Here is a 19027-nt window from a genome sequence, read left to right on the forward strand (position 1 = left end):
TTTGAACAAACTAACATTTATATATATAAATGTTTAGGTGTGGTAAGAGTATAGTGATTACATTTTTAAGAGTAATTTTTTCCTTTGAGGAATAGATACTAAAGTATTTCTTAACAAAATGATGCCCTACCTGGGGTCTGCTTCAAAATAACCCAGCGAAGGAAATGAGGAAGTGGGTGGGTGAAGATGAAGCAAGATTCACTCTGTGTTCATAATTGTAGAAGCTGCTTGATGGATAAAGAACCTCATTATAATCTTTTTACTTTTTGTATACAAAACAAAACAAAAACAACTCATTGAGTGTTTCTAGTATGTAGCAGGGTGAGAACCACAGAGCCAGGCACTGAGCAGGACAGGGGCCATCATGGCACCTCTGTGAGCACATCCGGCTTCAAAGGGAGGTTTGTAGGACCCTAAATATTAGCTGAGGGCCCTGTCCTCCAATGCCTTGGGCCTCAGGCGGAGCCACAGGGGCCACCTGTGGGACGTGATATCTGGCAGTTAGAGATGCAACTAGGGGGGTCCAAGGACTCTGCAGCCTTCTGGGGACTCAGAGCCTCCATGCTTTGTGCACCGGGTGGGCAGCTACAGCAAAGGGAGCCTTCTGCTTGAGGCACCCAGAACAAGCAATCAGCCTTGCTTTTCTCTCTCAGTCCCTGCCCTCTCCTGACTGACTCCACAGGAAGCTGTAGCCTCATACCAGCCGGACCCCCTTCCCCCACTGTCACCACTGCTTCCCTGTGCTGCCTCTCCCCTGACGGGCTCATCTGCCTTTGCCGGGGAACATTAGCCCAGCTGACTTCATCAAGGAGGTGAGGAAGCTGAACACAAGTCCCAGGCACACACCCCCTGCAGCTGCTGGCAGAGCTGTATGAACTACTGAGAGATTTGCTAATAGCTTGATACCATTTGCATATCCTTCCTTTAGTGAACAAAATTGAAATGAATCCCCAATTCTCAGTTTTCTACTATCCCCAACTGGTCGAATCTCCTCACACTTGTCCCTGACATGGACCAATCATTCTCATGTTCTCTGCATTCTTTTGAGAAATAACTTCCTGCTCTGCCAGGTGAATGGTCCCCCCAAAACTCTGACTTCCACCCTATGCCCAGCAAAACTCAGCCCCTCCCCCAGCCCCACCCCTTGGCACCACCAGTTCAGGCATCATGCTCAGTTTGGGGCTCTATCTGTCTTCTCTGCTCCATTACCTTCCCCTGATGGCCTCTAGGGTCTGGGGAGGGGGGAGAGTTAGAGGGGATCTATTTAAGAGATTTTTAGAATCTATGCCTGTGCATCACCCGCTGCCATGAGTTATTTCAGCGCCGATGTTTGTCTCGAGCTGATTATTCCAGCCCGAGAACAGGTGGAGCAGCCTGCGGTGGCTTATTCGTCAGCCAAGGCCATCTGTTCCCAACAAGCTGAGATTTGTAGCTGATTTCTACTGGGGAGCAAGGAGGGGGGAGGGGAGGGAGACAAAGATCACCCCCACCCCCAGGGGACTTACTCCTTCCCCGACCCTCTGCAATGTCTGAAACCCCTGGTGCCCCTTCTAAATCCAAATACCTTCTCATTTCTCAGAGAACTAACGGTTCCCTTGACTCTCTGAAAGAGCAAAAATACTTTTTCCTCAAGGGGCTAAATAAACCTTCTTAGATGGAGTCAGGTATGAGAAACACAAATCCATCAGCTAGGCACAAAGTCTGGCCAATGAGCCGTGTCCATCCTCACAGATCTTAAAAAAAAAAAAAAAAAAAAAAAATGAAAGTGAATAACCATGACACAAATATTCTAAGTGACCTTCCTGGCGCTTGGCTTCTCTTCACCCCAGTCTGTCACCAGTCCCTTTACCAACACAAGGTAAACCATACCTAAACTTGTCACCTGCAGGGCTCCAGGCTGCATGAGAGTGCACAGTCTAGATGTTATTCTTTTCTTTTCTACCTGCTGCTCCTCTCCCCTAAATACCCTGTTCAAGTTCCACCCTCCAATCTGTTCCTCTCCCAGCTTTCGCTCACAGCCATGCCAAGAGATGCCTGCTGCTTTAAGAACGGCTTTCCCCGAGCAAAGGATCTAAGCAGTTTCCAAGCAGCTTTGCCACATGGTCCCCCCGCCCCACCTCCCCCCGGCTACTATTTCTATATATGAAGTGCCAGAAAGAAGTTACTCTTATAGTCATACTAATAGGACAGTTTGGGGCCTTCTTTAGTGTTTGGCACAGACACATATCCGTACTGATTTTTTAAAAAAATTGTATGAAAACTTATATTATAAGCGCAGATACTTCATTTATGACTCTACACCCCCAAACAAAACTATAATTTCAAAGCTCCCTTCTAATATTTATCTATTTACCTGTGTTTCCACATGTACTTTTGTCACGTGTACACGTTCCCTTAGGAACCAATTCACAGAGCTGTAAGACTGCCTTACTTTCAAGTTTGTTCTCTAGGCTTATTTTGCCAGCTCCTTGGAGCAGAAATTCCTTTTCTGCTATTAAATCTTGCCCAGTGGCTCAGTATATGTGGTCCACTAGAAAGAACAGCCCCACAGATGAGCTCCGGGACCCTCAAAGGCAGGCCATGAGATTGGTGCTTCTAGCACAGAACCTTCTGGGGCAGTGCCGCTCACTGGGATCCTCGCGCTCTCCAGAGGACAGTATTCCCGTGGGGACCAAAAGCAGCCCTCAAGGAAGAGTGCCAACCTGAAACTGATGCCAGTCCTGTGAGAAATATGATTTCACCACAAACGATTTTATATTTGCCTGGTTAGCAGTCATTGTTGACCTGCCTTTCAAGACCGAATGTTTCTGAAGCCATTGGCTGCATCTTCCTCATATTAGGATTTTTTTTTTTTTTTTACTCTCTACTTTCAAATTCCCTAGTGTTCTCTCTTCCCCAAATCCATTTGCTTCTTTTCCTAATCTAGTCAGATCATAGATGTGGCACAAAACATATCAAAATTTATTAAAATGTGAAAACTCTTTGACTCTTAAGCCACCTCAAATATAATTTGCCTGGATGGTGTCAAAACTTAATATCCTTTTTGAGGTTTTTTGGTAAAACTGTCATAGCTGACTTTTGATATCTAAAGCAAATTCTATCTGCACATTTAAGTATTCCACTGGGAGATTTATGTCACTGACTTTAATTGCAAAGCACACATCCTTTTCGGAATCTCCCTTATGTATATGCCCCATCACCGGGGTTACACTACAGAAGACTCAATTTCTCTGTAAAATTTCTTTTAAACAAATCTAGCATTCTTGTTAATTCCAAAATGGCTATTGCTCTGGAAACCACTCCTTCCAGATGAAATCCCAGAGAATGGTCTGGATTGTTTCGTTGTACTGTAATGAAATTAGACTAAGGTGAATATAGCTTAAAATATGTATTCCGGGCCATGTGGAACCGTTACTCGTATTGTTGGCACGGTGTGCATGAATTGCAAATGTGATAATGTATAGGGGGTGCTCTGAAATTGTAGGGAGCAGCACAAATGTGTAGTTGACATTTCCCCCTAAAATTGCCAAAACATGTTTCCTTCCTAGGGTGAGGCCTTCTGGATACCAGGCACACAGAGATTTGAGACGAGGACCATGACAGCAATTTTTGGCTTTCTCACCTCTCTCTGCACACTCTGACAAGGCCAGAGTAGCTTGGAGTCGGCTGGCCAGTTGCTGGAACCAAGCTGAAGACCCTGCTATGACAGACGGCACCACTGAGTTTGTTTCCTCATGGGAACAAGGACACTTCACATAGTCGTGATAAAGGTTAAATGAGATTATGTTGGCGAAGTGCATAAGCACCGGGAACATACTGAATGCTCAACAAATGAGAACTACAATGTCAGTTTCCGACATTGACAGGCCGGAAAATCCCAGTCCCAGTCGCTAAGTCAGCTTCAGCTCCTGCTAAGGATTTCCAAGAGCTCTTAAAGGGGTGGGAAACTATTGTCCGTTGCTGAGCGAAGAGCCGGGTCCTCATGCCTCTGGAATCCTTAAAGGGAAACGTCGGCTCGCTGTGTGGAGTCAACATTTTAGCAGGCGTGGTTTCCAGGAAGAACCTCCAGGCCCGGGCGGAGCTAGAGGCCCAGTGCTCCAGAAGCCCGGGGCCGTACAAATAAGATATGAGTATGCTGAGGTACGCCAGTTTCCCAGGCGATGGGAGGGCGCCTGCCTGGACTGGCAGAGCCCTTGAGGAAAACCGAGAAGACATGAAGACGATGCGGAGGCACAACTGGCCTGCTGGACGGAACCGACCCCGACAGAACTCGCGCTGGGAGATGTCCCTTCTCCAGCATGGGGATCTCGCAGCCCTCCTAGCGCCGCCTGTCGGTCCCTTGGGTTCTGCTCCGAAGGTGATGAAGGGGTGGGTCGTTGGCAGCATTCAGGGGCTCCCTCTGAACTTAGGAGCCAAATGGTTCTTGCCAGCAATACCACCTTGTTTTACAAACGGTTCTTGCCAGCAATACCACCTTGTTTTATAAACGGATCTTGCCAGCAATACCACCTTGTTTTACAGGTGGAGAAACTGAGACCTAGCAGTTAAACCTTTTCTCCAAGGTCTTAGTACTAGTGGCAGCAGCACTCAGTTTAGCGGGTTTTATTCACATTTTGTTCTGCTTTCCCTACGGCAGGTAGACACCACTCTGTAGCTGAAAAAGCAACGGCTCTAACTGTGGCAAAACTTAGTAGCTTACCAAGCAAGTCTGGGACTGCTCACCAGGCTGGAGGATTTGGTAAAGAATACCTCTTGGGGAAAGATGAAAGGAGTTGGGGTGGCAGCCAGTAGCAGTAACAGGCAAGGACAAATTATCATAGATTGGTCTTGAATGTGTAGCTACATAAAAGGTGATGGAGTGTTCCAGCTTCCCTGAGAACCAGCTCAGAGGAAATGAAAGGGGAACAGAAAAGATTAAGGTTAGATTTAAGGCAGCACTTTCTCCCAGGGATGATAATGGGCCCTTTATTCAGTGACCAAGGAAGGCTGTGAACTCATCTCCCTCCTTCCCACTTTTGAGGCATTTGGGAATCCATCTCTTTCAGTCCCACTCCAGCCTGCTTGGAGACAGGAATGAGCCGTTGACTTTGAAAAGTCCCCACCATTCAGGTAGGAGATCCTTTCCCTGGATGGGCCTCCTGGGTTCTTTGCTGAGGTTGAGGACAGCAGACGTGCTGGCTCCAGGGCTCTGGGAGGGAGAAGCAGCAGTCATGGCATCTCTTTCAACACGCTCCCTGCCAAATTGATTCAAATTGGCTTGGATATGAACATATGATTAAAGGAGCGGTGCGATTCATTTATCAGGAGAGATTAAAGAGCGGCATCTGCGCAGCCTAGCTGGGGGACAATTAAGGAGCAAATCGCTAAGTGTCTGTGCCACCAGGCATGGGGGCGGGGTATGGGGGAAGGACAACTGGGATAATTTGCCAAGAGGACACAGGACAAAAGGAGGTAGTTCGGGAATCACTGTGTGCTACTGTTGTCTCTGGGTACAGACTGAGCAGCATGCAGAGCCTCACAGGCCCCGCCCATGCCTCTTATCTGGGACTCAGAGCCATCCTGAGGGGCAGATTAGAAAGGAGGATCTAGTGAGGCGGCTCTGAGCCTGGAACAGGGAGAGATCTGCTGCCTGTTTTACAGGAATCACATCTTAGGGCCCAGAGCTACTACAAGTGTATAGGTGAGGGCAGGAACTTACAGAGCTCTGACAGTACACCCAAAATTAAGGTGAGCTTTGATGGACCTGTAGCCTCCTGGACTCCCCTGGGGAGTTGGTGCTGAGGGGATCGCTTCCTCCCCAGCCTGGAGCCTAGCACCCTGGCTGAGAAGCATTGGTCGTGTGAGCTGTTGTCTAGCTTTCCCAGACAGCCTAGGGAGTTCCCTATCATCCCTTTTCCCTGCCTCAGAGCCTTTGCTTAAGCTCTTCTTTCTTACCAGCACATCTGTCCCATCATTAACTATCTGTGGAAATGCTATCCTTTCTTCAAGTCCCAGATCAAAATACCAGCTTCTAGAAGCCTTCCCAGTCCTCCCCTCTCCTTGCAGTGAGAATGCCTCCCCTCATTATATTAGAGATTGATATGAGATTTTGCAGTTAACCACAGGCCTGAGTCAGTGTGGGTCTGTAGCTGGCAGGAGCTTTGTCACATCAGTTCTTGAAAACAGAAAATGCACCAAGATATTTGAAGGCAGGAGTAAAAGACGGAAGCGAAAGAACTGAACAGGAGCCAGTAGTTTAAAAAAAAAAATTAACTTCACTTTTACTACTTTCTCTATTCAATCTTAAGGAGTAGTGAAGGGCCGTCTCTTAAGTTTAAGATGAATCCATTTTACACTTCTCTACCACTCATTTTTGGGGGGGACTTTTCTCCTTTTTCTTTCTCGACATTTTCTGGGTGGCTGACATCACCAGAGCCTTGGCATTAGGGTTGTCTGATATTCTTTGCTGCCTACCTGCCCAAACCAGGGGAGCCTGATCAACCAGCTGTAAACACTTCATGCGTGCAGGGATTATAACTGGTCGAATTACAAAAGGTAGAAGAGAAGGAGCAGGGAGTCTTTTGTTTCTAGCCCTTCTGCCTGAACTGCCACTTAGCTTTCAGTGAGGGGACCAAGCATGGACTGGGGCAGGAGGGCAGAGACTGAGCACGGCTGAGAAGCCAGCACTCCCAGCCTGTTCACACTGCCCTGTGGGGCTGGGACCAGAGAGAGTTCTGTCAAGTTTTGATCAAAAAGTCATCTTTGGAATGACTAAAATTAAACTTAAAAAAAAAAGAAAAAATCTAATACAGAGGGCTTGCATCCATCAAAAAGAAAAGAAAAGAAAAAAAAAAGTTAGGGCATGAGGGATTTCTGCAATTGGTGAGATTAAATAGAGGGACCTCAATGTTCCCAAGTGGGGGCCAGAGGAGGAAGAGGCCTGGGGGCTGCACCAATCTGAATTATAATCCACAGGCTCTTAAAATTAAAGGTGGAGTTTGTGTCTTCCTTGACCAATCCTCTCATCCCACTACCTCTGCCTGCCCCAAATGACTTGTCAAAGCTCTCTGGATGGCACTAGTCTGATGTGGGAGCAGACCAGAGTGATTCCCCCAGGTCCCCGCCAGAATCCTGACAGTGCTCTCCCATGAGCACCTTGGATTCTACCTGAGCCTGAAGGAACAGGCAGGAAGATTGGCAGAGCCAGGAGGAAAGGACATTTATTTCCATACATCAGGTAATCAGGGAAGAGAGAGCACAGCCCAATGAGTACAAACTAATTGCAGGAGAGGAAAAGGGACAGCAGATGGGAGCAGCACCAGGCACTGCCCTTGGGCCCCCAAGTCTGGTGATGTTGGCGGGATGACCTTTAGGGTGGGGGCTGGGGCTGTCAGGCCAAATGTTGTCATATCTGCGATAAGTGTGTTGGGAGGCAGGGCAATTGGAAGAAAAATGACTCAGGCTCAGGACACAGGGTGAGGACTCGTGTCTAATACATTAGTACTGACCAAACCTTCCCTCTTCAGTTTTTCTGATCACAAGCCCTCAAACCAAGACCTTCCCTCTCAAATTGAGCTTATGGTCCAGGCAGCTTGAACAGAGGGAGAGGGAAGCAGTGCGTGGATAAGCCCCGAACTGGCAGAGGTGGAATGGGTTTACTCTTAAATAGGTCATTGCACTTAACACATTGGTGAGCAGAAGAGGGAGTCGGGGCTGAATGTTCCGGATAGTACATATGCACCCCGTCTCTGTAGGCTTGCTCAACCCAAACCCAGAAGCACCTGGACCCAGCTCTGCTTACCAGTATCTCCAGCTGCACAAAGAAAGGACTGCTTTCTGAAGAGCGAACATGGAGATGAGATTCCCCTAGTTGTTTTGGGGCCCCAGCTGCTACCAAAGCCCCCTCCCATTCTCAGGGATGCAGCTGTGATGGAGAGATTGGATATTTAAATTAAAAAGTAAAAAGACAGCAGGCACTGAGAAGAGAAAGCCCTCACCCCAAGCCAGGGAGAAGGAATTGCTGTTCCCGCTCCCAACTCCTCTCCATGGACCCAGCAACCTAGAATGTCCCAGCAGGCAATCTGTCCCACGTCCCTGAGCAGAGGGCTGAGATGGAGGTCAACTTGCTGGCTCCATGCAGTGCCAAACCACCTGCCACTGCCCACAGCAGCCCAAGGTTAAAGCCAAGAGTGTGGCATTTTGGAGGCAGGAGGTACAAAAAGTTCTTTCAGAAACTCCTCTTCCCCCACCTCTTCCACGTGGAGACATCAGACCCCAAAGCCTGGAAAGCCCCCTGACCCAAGAGGGTCAGGCGTTTCCTCTGCAGATGAGCAGTCAGGTGGGGAGACCTGTGCCCCTCCATTTCCTGGGAAAGGCGCTATGGCAGCAGTAACCCATGGGTGCGAGGGCTATGCGTTGGTCTCCCTTGGCTTGGCCTCTGTGTCACTGTCACTCAGGTAGCTGTGGGAGTGCCGGGTCCTGGAGGTGCTGTCGAGAGGGTCATGGTCATCATCTGACCGGTCAGGGGCGAGGGACTTCCAGTAGCTGGTGGGGCTGCAGGGAGAGAGGAACAAGGTCACGAAGGAATGACATTCCTAACCTTCAGCACCAAAGCCTTCTATCCTGGGGAGGCCCCCCAGGCCCAGTCGTTGTAGTCCCCAAAAGTCCCAAGTTGCTAAATAAAAACTTCCCCTGGCTTTCCCAAAAGATACTCAGAGTAATAAGAGAAAATATTGTTCTGACTCTGAAAACTTAGAAAACTCTTGAGGAAAGTGAAGCCGTAGAGCAGTGGATCTCAGACTTGAGTGTGCATGAGAATCGACTGCAGATTCCTGGGTCCTTCCCTTGAGAAATTTTGATTTGCTAGCTCTTGGGTGGAACCCAAGAATTCTGCATTTTCAATACCCTTCCCAGAAGATTCTAGCACAGGCAGTCCATGGACCACACCGAAATGGAGATTGGAGATTACATGATTGCAGTTTGTCTACAAGTTGTTCTCAAGAAGATTCCTTCTAAGGAGGGCCTTTCTCCATGGAATATGCCGAGATCTGAGCCCTTTCTCCTCATCATGTCTTCCTAAGGCCTGTGAGAATTTCTGCCCTTGACCATGGCATCATCTACTTACCACAAGGAATGGAGACTCAGGATGTAGGGGCTGGCAAGACCTGTTTCAGGGTGGCATAACTGTCCCCCCCCCTTTTTTTTTTTACCTGCAGCACCTGGTCTTCCTAGGTGGTCTCCCATCCAAGTATTAACCAGGCCCGACCCTGCTTAGCTTCTGAGATCAGACAGGATCAGGCGTGTTCAGGGTAGCAAGGCCGTAGGCCCAAATGTCTCTTTCTTGGTACTATAACCTAACTCCTTAAACGTTTTCATCAGCCCATTGGGAGCCTCCACTCCCAAGGTGTGGAGCAGCATTACCCCTGGATGGAGCAGGCTCATGGCATCAAGCAAGGATGGAATTTCATCTTCCAGCACCAGTTTCCTCTTCGCTTTCTTTCCCAAAGCCGTAGAGCTGCCTTCCCCTGCCCCCACCTCACTGCCTCTGCCAGTTTAGTGCACCGTAATGTCAACATTCTTGGAGAAAATGCAGCTGAGTGGCTCCACCCCTACCAGCGTCCTGTACTCAATGGGTCCCTGACCAAGTACTTCCAGGGACACAGCCCTGCTTTCAGGTCCCAAAGAGCTTCCACTGGGATAACATAACTCCACAGGAATTCTGTGATACCACTGCCAACAATTGTAAGAATCTGAGGAGGGCCCCTGTTTACGAGCCCTTTCAGAGTTCTATCCCCAAACCCACAGCAGAGGAAACAGAATTCTGCAAGAAGAATCACATTCTTAGCTTTTCTGTGAAGAAAGAATTTGGTCATTGAGTACTTCTTGTTTGTGAGACACTCTCCTAGGCACTCTGGATATGCTCTTATTCTTCACAATGACCTCATGAAATGTCATGAGGAAGCTGGTTCAAAGAGATGGAACATCTTGCCCAAGGTCATACGGCCAGTTTGTAAATTTGAACCTGGGACTCTTAGATCGCAAAGCCTTTTGATAACTCCACTTTGATGCTAGATTGGGTGACCTGAGGCAAAAACAAGCCTGAACCTGAATTCTCCCTGCTGGCCTGGATGAGCGCCCAGGGGGTGTGTAAAGATAGGTCTCTTGCTTTCTCTCTCTCTCTGGGGAGAAGGAACAGCCTGATAAAATACATGTTCAATTATGCAAAATGGTTCAGGAATGGGGCAGTCTGGTTAATAGTTATCGTATTTCTCATGAATGAATTACCATTTTTAAAGGAATCAAAATAGCACAAAACACATTTAATACAAACTAGACTGAACATAAATGAGTCTTACTTTGATGGGCCAAAGACACTTAAGGACTCTGGGATGTCTCAGGAACAAAATTATAAAGCTCAATATGACTATACAACAGAAAAAAAAAAATCTGGGTTATTTTAGCTTTCGGGTTGTTTGAATTCTAAGTTAGTGGGAACCTGGTTTTATTTTTTAGACAGAATTTCTCAGCATCCAGTGCTAAGGTCTGCTGTCAGGTAAAGAAGGACTGGCTTTGTAGAAAGATAGTGGGGGTTATTTTGTGGGCAGAGGGGGGTGAGGCAGATGCCCGGGCTGGGACCCAGATGCAAATGGGGTGATGCTGGAGAGCCTGGGGTGCTCTTTTCCATTCTAGCACCTCTTAGAGTGGAGCTGCAGCCTCTGCTCCCACATTCCAGTGCTGGCCAGGCAGACACTTGGATAAATGACAGCTGGGTTTCAACACTGTTCCATTTAGATGCTGGACAGTGGCAGAGGCACCGGGGAGAGATAACTCCATGCTTCTCTCCCCTGCTCTGTGGAGCCACAAGATCCCCTTGCTCCTACTGCCACAGCTGTCAGAGAGCCAACAGCAGGCAGCTAGGCCCCTCCCCAGGGCAAGAGTCAGGGCTGGCAATTTGAACATTTTAACCAAATTGTTTAAAAAGCTTTCCTCCCCACAAGCCAGTGTCTCCTGCTCAGCGCTGTCACAAACAATTTGGTACATAAGCTAATTCCCACTGGGCGAGCCTAGGGAGGCAGCCCCCTCCCCTTGCCTCAGCTATAGATGGCTCCGTGTTCTGAATTCTCACTGGTCCCCATCACCAGATGAGAAGCTAAGCCACTATTCTGCCTCTGCCTCCACTCTTGGCAGCTTATCCACCCAAAGCCAGTCTATGCTGAGTCCAACCAGGTCCTCTCTCCCCTGGCCCTGTCTTGCTGGCTCCATATTGGTTGGCTAGCTTCTGGCTCGGTGCCTACTCTCCCCACAGTGAATCCAACCCTCCTTGGAAGGAAGGGGTTGGTGGTGCGTAGCGTTTCAAGGCTACTCTTCTTTTGCTAGTGGACAAGAGGAACTGTGCTGGTGGCTGAGGGAAGAAACAGGCTTTATGTGTTTTTGTTCTTGTTGACTGTGGGGTCAAGGGTGATGATGGGCTGAGGGAACAGTTGCTGGTCAGTGTGGGGTGGCCTGGCTAGGCTCAGGTCTCCCTCTTTGGGTAGGAGTACAGTGCTCAGAAGGGCCTGGCCCTCTCTGCTTTCCAAACCTCTCCACGTGGTCCATCAACTGACTTCCTGCACTGGGGCAGCAGGGCATTCAGCGGAGCTACTGAGGGGAAGGCTGAGGTGACAGACACATATGACTCCTGTTCTTTCTCACTATGGAGCTGACGACTGCTCCCTAGGGCAACCGAGATTCTTCTTGCTCTTCCCAGAGCATCTGCCACATAGGAGAAGAGACAGAGCAGTGCTGACCCCAAGGGCTTGGTTTTAGAGCAGCTCAGGGACTAAGGAATCTGAGCTGGCCATGAGCCTGGTCTGAGTTCAAGTTCCATCTCCCCCATCCTATCTCCCATCTCCAAATAGCTTCGGATACCATTCGCTTGCGCTTGCTCCATTCTATAAAACATAACTAGTCCCTTCGGTATAAAAGGGACAAAATCAGTGTGCTTGTCCAGCTGCTCCACTGCACAAGAAGCCCACAAGCATGCGACAGGTATGTTAGTTCATGCATCTCAGAAACAAATATCCATGCTTCAGGGGGTTGCGCTCTGGGGTCATACCTCCTGGGAAGCAGCAAGCTTGCCCTGGGAGGGTACCATGCCAGAAACAGCTTCACATAACCAGGGTGATCCAAATGTCACCACCTACCAGGGAAACTGGCAACAATGGCATTCCAATGAGTCAGTCTCTGCCTTTCTTCCGAGGTGGGGGATGTGGGTAGAAAGGACCTAACTGCTAGATCTTCTTCCCTACAGGGAGAAGGCCGGGGGAGGCTGGAAAGCCAGGAGGGGGCTGTCACTCAGCAGCTCCTAATTTCTATTCATTAAAACTTTACAAGATGAAATGAGGTGACGCCCATGTGTAGGCTTCAGGTGGGCGGGTTGAGGAAGGAGTCAGGCATCTCTGGGTCTACTGTAGGGTATAGTGCTGTGGGGGTGGCAGCCCTGTGAGCCCTGCACTCCTAGGCTTGAGATCCATGCCAGGGAGGAAGGTGGTATTGCAGGGCGGGGGGAGAGCTAAGCAAAAGGCCTCAGGATAGCTGGTGGCCACTGATACACCATCTGATACACACTGGGTGGGTCAGTAAGGGCTCCTTATCAGGCCCAGACTGTTGGGGCCATGGACAAGAGCTCCCATATGGGTGCTGCCAGGCACCCACAGTGAACATTTTGCCCACATGCTCTGCCTTGGGCTGTATGGAAGAGTGGTTAAGGGGAAGTTGGATAGACTCTATTCAGATCCTGGCAACATCACTTCCCAGCCGTGTGACCTTGGCAAGTGATTTAACCTCCTGAGCCTCAGCTTCCTCTTCAATAAAATGGGGCTAATCAGACCTTTGTTAAGGGATTAGTGTGAGGATTAAATGAATGAAGGGACATGTATCTAGAGGGTCACCTGCCCAGGGTAAGGACTTGATAAGTGGGAGCTGTGATTGACATCATCAGCAAGTTCAGCTGATTCGGCTCAGGGCTCCGAATGACTAACCAGCTTAGCTGGCCCCTGACAGGCTCTCCGAGGCCAGGCCTGCCCAAGAAGAATACAGGAGGGGCCCAGGTGGTGGCGGGTGGGGCAGGAGCATGTTAGTTCACACTGAGTGGCACACACCATGCTGCACTCCACGCCAGGTGCCACCTACTACACTAGTCGCTCTCAGGCCGGTACAGGTACCGCATCATCAGGCTGTCCACCTCTTTCTTACGCTTCTTCTCCTCCTTCCGAGATGGCCGGCGTGCCTGCCCAGTCTCATTTTCTGCAGCCGGGCCCTTCTTCACGCTGGAGCGGCTGTGAACTGAGACAGTAGAGCCACTGGATGTTGATGAGGAGGATTCAGACTCTGTCTCCGTTCTCTTTCTTCTAGATTTGGACTTCTTCTTGCCCTTTCGAGAGCGCCCCTTCTTCCGCCGCTTGTGCTCTAAGGAATCTTCAGAGCTGGAGCTGGAACTGGAGCTGGAGCTGCTCCTTCTCTTGCTCCGGCTCTTCCGGCTGCTGCGGGACCGGGACCGAGAGACATCGGCAGCAGAAGCTGAGCGGCGGATGCTGGTGGCCCGTTCTGGGGTGTCCAGTTGGGCGCTCCGGACACTCTGTAGGCTCTTCCGGTCATCCTCCTCGGAGTTGGGCTCCAGGCTGCTCCGCTGAAACGGGACGGGCTTGTAGCTCAAGACCTCATTGATGGCGGCCTCCAGGTCTGGGTCTAGGTAGGAGCGACGGCTGATGGGGCGGATGCTGGAGCCAGGAGGCTCATCCGTGGCAGAGGCTGAGAAGTGTGACCGGGGTGGCACCGACAGACTGCGGGCCAGTGACGGGTGGCTGTACTGGGAGAGGGCCTCACTCAAGGCCACACTGGCTCCATCATCCCACTCATCCAGGCAGCCCCGGCCCAGGGACAGGTGGGAATCAGGGCTTGCCCGGCCTAGGCCTGAGGCCCGGCTCAAGGAAGGGCTGAGGGTCTTTGACAGGCTGTCGAGCTGGGAGGTGCTGCGGCGGGAACTAGGAGAGCCTGACAACGAAAAGCTCATAGAGGAACGGGCCCCGTCTTCACCAGAGCCACACCGTGTGGCTGAGGAAGCCCGGCTGACGGGTGCAGAGACAGCCGAGGCCCGGTCAAAGTCTGTGCCCCACCGCTTCTCCATACCCCTGCCAGCACGGCTCCCGACCTCAGAGAAGATGGAGCCACGTTCATCTGGCTCCTCGGACTTCCTTCCCTGGCCTGGTTCCTCCCTGGGGCTCGGGCGGGCCTTCCGAGGGGGCCTCTCAGGGGAGGCAGCCTGCTCACTCAGGGTGGTGAAGAGCGAATTGGAGTCCCCAGTGCCCCCGATGGAGTCCTTCAAGGTGAGCCTCTTCCGGTAGCTCAGAGAGCTCAGTGCAGAGGCCGGCCTCTCCTCCACCCCCTTGCCCTCCTTGCCTTCCTTCCCAAGGGTGCTGAGGGCCGTTCTGAGGGAGGAGGTGAGGCCGGGGAGGAGAGAACCAGTAGTGGATTAGGGGCAGCAAAGAGAGAATGAGAGAGAGAGAGAGAGAGAGAAGAACAAGCATTAAACCTAGAGAATAAAGACACGGGGGGAGGGAGGAGAGAGGAGGAGGAGGAGGAGAAATCGGCAGCAGCCCTGGCAAAGTGGCAGTGAGAGCTTCTGAGGAAATGAAGCAAAATAATTTGCGTCAGTGAAAATAGCTTCATGGAGAATGTCATGTAAATTAGACTATTGTTCTATTTCATCACTTTTCCCCCTCTAAAACGTTTAGTTCAATTTATTTCATTGTCAACTACCTGGAGCCTCGTGCCACGCCGTGGTGAAACGGCAGTGGGGCAGGGAAGGCGGCATTATCTGCAATAACAAAATGTTGTTCAGCCGAATAAATTAAACCAATTAGAGGGGGCTGCTGGGTGCTAGTGGTGAGGGGCTGGACTTGGAAGAGGCCTCGGGGGAGTTGGAGAAGAAGAGGGATTACTTCTTCCTCCCAGCCCACCTGTTGTCCCTGGGAGGGGTGGGGAAGGGTATGCCCTGGGGGATGAGGATGGCTCTGAGTTGGGAAGAAACTCGGGTGAGGTGTGGCCAGCAGGGAAATGGCCACCGGAGAGGGCAGAGGACTGCTCTCTCTTCCTCCTGCTGGCTGGTAGGTGAGAGATGGGGAAGGTGGAGCTCTGGATTCCAGGGGTAACTGTCTGTGTGATCAGAAGACTGTGACTAGGCTGGAAAATAGGGGAGCAAGCCCCCCTGCCATGGGTATGAGCAGGAAGCATGGGGGGTGGGCAGTGAAAAGATTAGAGGAAGGAGAGAGTGGGCAGAGAAAGATGGAAATGTGTCTATAGCTGTGACAGGGGAGTCACAGAAATGGCACTGTTCTGTAGCTCTTCCTGTTAATACCTCAAAGAACCACAGCTGGCCTGCACAGGCTCTGTCCAGGGCTGTGGGACCCAGAGCACCCCTGTGCACCATCCTAGTCAATTACAAGCTATCAAGTAGTTCAATCAACATTTGCCGAAGGAATAAGTGGGGATGAAGTTAAACCTACACCAAACCAAAGCCCTGAGCCTGACAATAAAATATTACCTGGATAGAATAAGGGCACTGCAGACCCCGACTAAGAGGAAACCTAGAGCCTCCTGTGCTCACTCCACATGTTGGGGGCACACCAGGGCCCCTCACACACATGCCATGCAAGAGACACAGGTGGTATGAGGCCTGCCCTCTTTGGGATCAAGGCACTGCTCATCCATCCCTGGGACATGAGGTGACTCTACCTCCTAGCTCAAGGCCACATGCTTACCTGGAACTCTTCAAGCTGCCATCATCGGAAGCTGCCTTGGAAGGCCCCTTGTTTTTCGACAACCATGACTTGACCCCGTCGACCCGGTCCTCTAACTCTGAGTCCACATCTGAGTCCCCCTCACTGTGGGATGAGGAGTAGAAGGGTAGGCAAGGCTGGGGAAGAGGTGGTCAGCTGCTGCCCAGTAGGAAGCGCGGCAGTGGCAGCAGGTTTGTCTTGGGTGGAAGCGGGATGCAAGGTGGCATGCGCATCAGTGAGTCGAGGAGGAGAACAAGAAAGGTTAGGCGGAGCACACCATTCACAAGGACCCTGTCCCACGCAGCAGGCCACACTGTGTGACAGCCACCAAGAAGACCTTGGAGAGCACAAAGGCACCTCCCATTCCGCTTTGTGTGATAGGCTGCTGTTCAGCTAACCAACCCGATGAGAATGATAAGGAGATCATCCATTCATCAATTATACCTACGTGGCTTTTTGTTAAAAAGAGGAGTCCTGAGCCCTCCAGCTACTCTGAGGCCTATTCTGATGTTTCTCGTCTGCCCAAAATGTGGCTACACATTTGCCATTTTCCATGCCTTCATTGCAAGAGCTGGGCTGCTGGCCACAGGGCAGACAAGAGAGGAGCTTTATTATGACTTTAAGTTAGCTTGAACCTGAAGTCTCCTTAGCTGGTGGCAATACCAATCTGGGCACTACAAACCATATCCCAGACCTATCCTGCCACTGCCATGACCTTTAAGAGAAAGGAAAAGGAGGGACCAGCAGCATTTCCCAAGGGGCTGGCAAAGGTTTCAGTATTCAAATTGTGCCCTGGAGATCCAGTCGGGCCCAGAAAGTCCCAGGCAAGGGCTCTGTTTCTCCAAGTCTCCTCTTCCCCGCCTCAGACAGCCCCCAGCTCTTGCTCCCCATTGCTTCTTTTGGCCAAGCTGGCCCGAGTCCTCTCTACTTGTAGGAAAGCCCAAAGGAGTCAAATTCTGAGGCTGAAGTCATAGGACCCCCTCACAAAGCAGCAGGGGCTTGGAGACAGCTTCTGAGTGAGAATGCTTCTAGAATTCTGCAAAATGTCTGCTCATCACATTCCCCTGCTATGGATATGCTAGGATTTCTCCTTGATATAAATTTCCTTTCATCTGTGTCAACAGGAGCAGCTCTGTTCCTGAATTATGTTCTTGAATAAATAGCCACACAGGCATGTGGGTGTGCATGCATGCATGTACACACACGCGCGCGTGCGCGTGCACACACACGAAATCATCAGACTCTGTTCTGGGGACTGTGAGAGAGCTTGACTCGTGGGGAGGGGAATAAAAAGGCACATTTTATCGGCTTCCGTCAAACACAGAATTATAACAAAGACGAGGCTGGCTAATGCCCTGGGTAAACAGGAGTTTAGCAGACAGCCCCAAAACCGCTAATGCAAGCCCCATGCCCATCCGAGCCTAGCAGATTTACTATGGTGCATGGGCCCCACGGAATGCCAATACCACCTGATTTATACACCCGTGCAAAAAACCTCCTCCTCTAGCTCAGAGCCTGTAATTTATCACCACCGTTCATAACCATATTGATTGCCTTTAGAAAGGAGGTGCTGTATGCATTGCAAAATCTATGTCTACATGTTAAAAGCATTTCTGTATAAATCTCCCTTAATACTGCACTGTTTACTGCTTTCATTAAGGTTATGGCAATAACAACTGTATCTCTAAGTAAATCGAAACATTATTTTTCTGCCCGCCTTAGCATGCTCACTCAATAACTTGGAGCTGGGACCCAGAGCTGCTGAAGGAGTCACATCACCTCTCTGCCATCAGCAGGACTCTGGCTTGCACTGCACGCCCTTGTGCGCCTGCGTGAGGGCACACTGGTGTGTGTGTGTGTGTGTGTGTGTGTAGGGCAGGCTACAGATGTGTGTGTGCATGCACCCATGTGTTGAGCCTGGCAATGATTTAGAATATTATCTTAAATGCGCATTTTATCAGTCCTTGAAGCTTCTACAGCCCAAGGATGGCGGGGCTGGAATACACAGGGGATAGACAGTCATGGGCCCAGAATACGAATTTTTCTCCTTATATTCAGAGCAACGAATGGGTCGAGAAGCTGGCCTGCCTGCCCTCACTGTCCCTTTAGTTTTAAGCATATAGATGATGTTTGGGTTCTTTTCCTTAAATAATCAGGCCCGTAAACAAACTCCAGGGGCAGGCAGGCTCAGGGGGCAGTTGAAATTTTAAATGGTTGGAATTAAACCTCGTGTCAAATACAATTTATGTCCAGGCTCATGTGCTATTAGTTAACTGGGAGCCGAATCGCGGGGGAACAAACAAACGGAGACAGAACAGCAGGGGATATTAATTGTGTGTGACAACTGGGCTCCAGCGGCCCTCTATCACTGTTACACACTATTACATTTATCATTAGCTCTCACGGAGTCCGTTGCACTGCTGCCAGCCCATCTTGGCCAGGGGAAGAGGCCTGTCAGGCAAGAGAGAGTCGGGGAGGAAACCCAACGCCATGCTAAAAAAACAATTTCCCCAAAACAGCCCTGTCGAACTTGATGGAGGATCACCCTGATTCGCCTGAAGACGTGCACATCTGTACCAGCTGTCCAGCTCCCACCCAGAAAGAAGGAAACAACGAGAAGGGTGGATTTACTGGGCTTCCTGCCATGTGACGGACAGCACCAGCACAAGCCCAGGGGCCTCCCTCTGCCAGAGGTGTGTGAGGTGCCCGCAGGGAGTAAAGTAAACACATCTGGCTGTGTTCCCTTCCACTGCCACAGCAGAGTAGCCAGTAATTAGTTGCCCGAATGCTTTTTCCAAATAAGTGACTGCTAGATGCCCCTCACCTTCTATCCTTGTCTGCCAAAAGAAGGTGGCAGACCTTTCAAAATGAAACATACCCTTTCTTTCAGGTAGCTCAGGCTCTAAGGGAGCCCAAGGATGTGCATAAATCCATCCCAAACAGACTTTTCTCCAGAGAAATAGGCCAGGGAGGAAACTATACTTGGTTTCTGGGGAGGAGAGGGCTGGAACTCAGGAAGGCAGACTGTGGGTACCATCAACTGAGGCTGAGCTCTCCTTTCTGATGGAGCCCCCATGCTGCCCACCAAGGGCCTCAGGCCCTCAGTGCCAGCCTGAGCCTTCTTGGGGTAGCACGCCATGTTGCCTGCCCTTTACCGCTGATGCAGGGCCCAGCTTGTTGCCTGCCTTCCTTTAGGACAGAGTCAGCAGAGTTAGTGTGAGAGCCTAGCTCAG

The 19027-nt window shown here is 50.4% G+C and overlaps 2 protein-coding genes and 1 pseudogene across 17 annotated transcripts in view; all 3 read right to left on the reverse strand.

Annotated features, from left to right (window-relative positions):
• Positions 1-7171: 7171 nt before the first annotated feature.
• LOC120620988 (TGFB1-induced anti-apoptotic factor 1) lies at positions 7172-7925 on the reverse strand. Its single transcript, XM_039886174.1, is given in 3 exon segments — positions 7172-7638; positions 7640-7747; positions 7749-7925. Coding segments are annotated over 3 exon segments (363 nt in total). The 5' UTR covers positions 7890-7925; the 3' UTR covers positions 7172-7524.
• The window catches only part of MYO18A (myosin XVIIIA), a 91129-nt gene continuing 79283 nt past the window's right edge, over positions 7182-19027 (reverse strand). For 13 of the 16 annotated variants that reach the window (XM_039886164.1, XM_039886165.1, XM_039886170.1 and 10 more), the window contains 2 exons: positions 15777-15899; positions 8388-8532 (listed from right to left, as the gene is read on the reverse strand). In XM_039886164.1, the coding sequence (XP_039742098.1) occupies positions 8388-8532; positions 15777-15899 (268 nt within the window). Of the gene's footprint in view, positions 8533-15776; positions 15992-19027 lie in introns of all 16 variants that reach the window. The other 3 variants (XR_005658055.1, XM_039886162.1, XM_039886158.1) reach the window with 3 other exon arrangements.
• On the reverse strand, positions 9186-9304 carry LOC120621395 (uncharacterized; annotated as a pseudogene).

The sequence above is a fragment of the Pteropus medius genome, unplaced genomic scaffold (assembly GCF_902729225.1).
Source record: "Pteropus medius unplaced genomic scaffold, Ma_sr-lr_union100, whole genome shotgun sequence".
NCBI classification, from domain to species: domain Eukaryota; kingdom Metazoa; phylum Chordata; class Mammalia; order Chiroptera; family Pteropodidae; genus Pteropus; species Pteropus medius.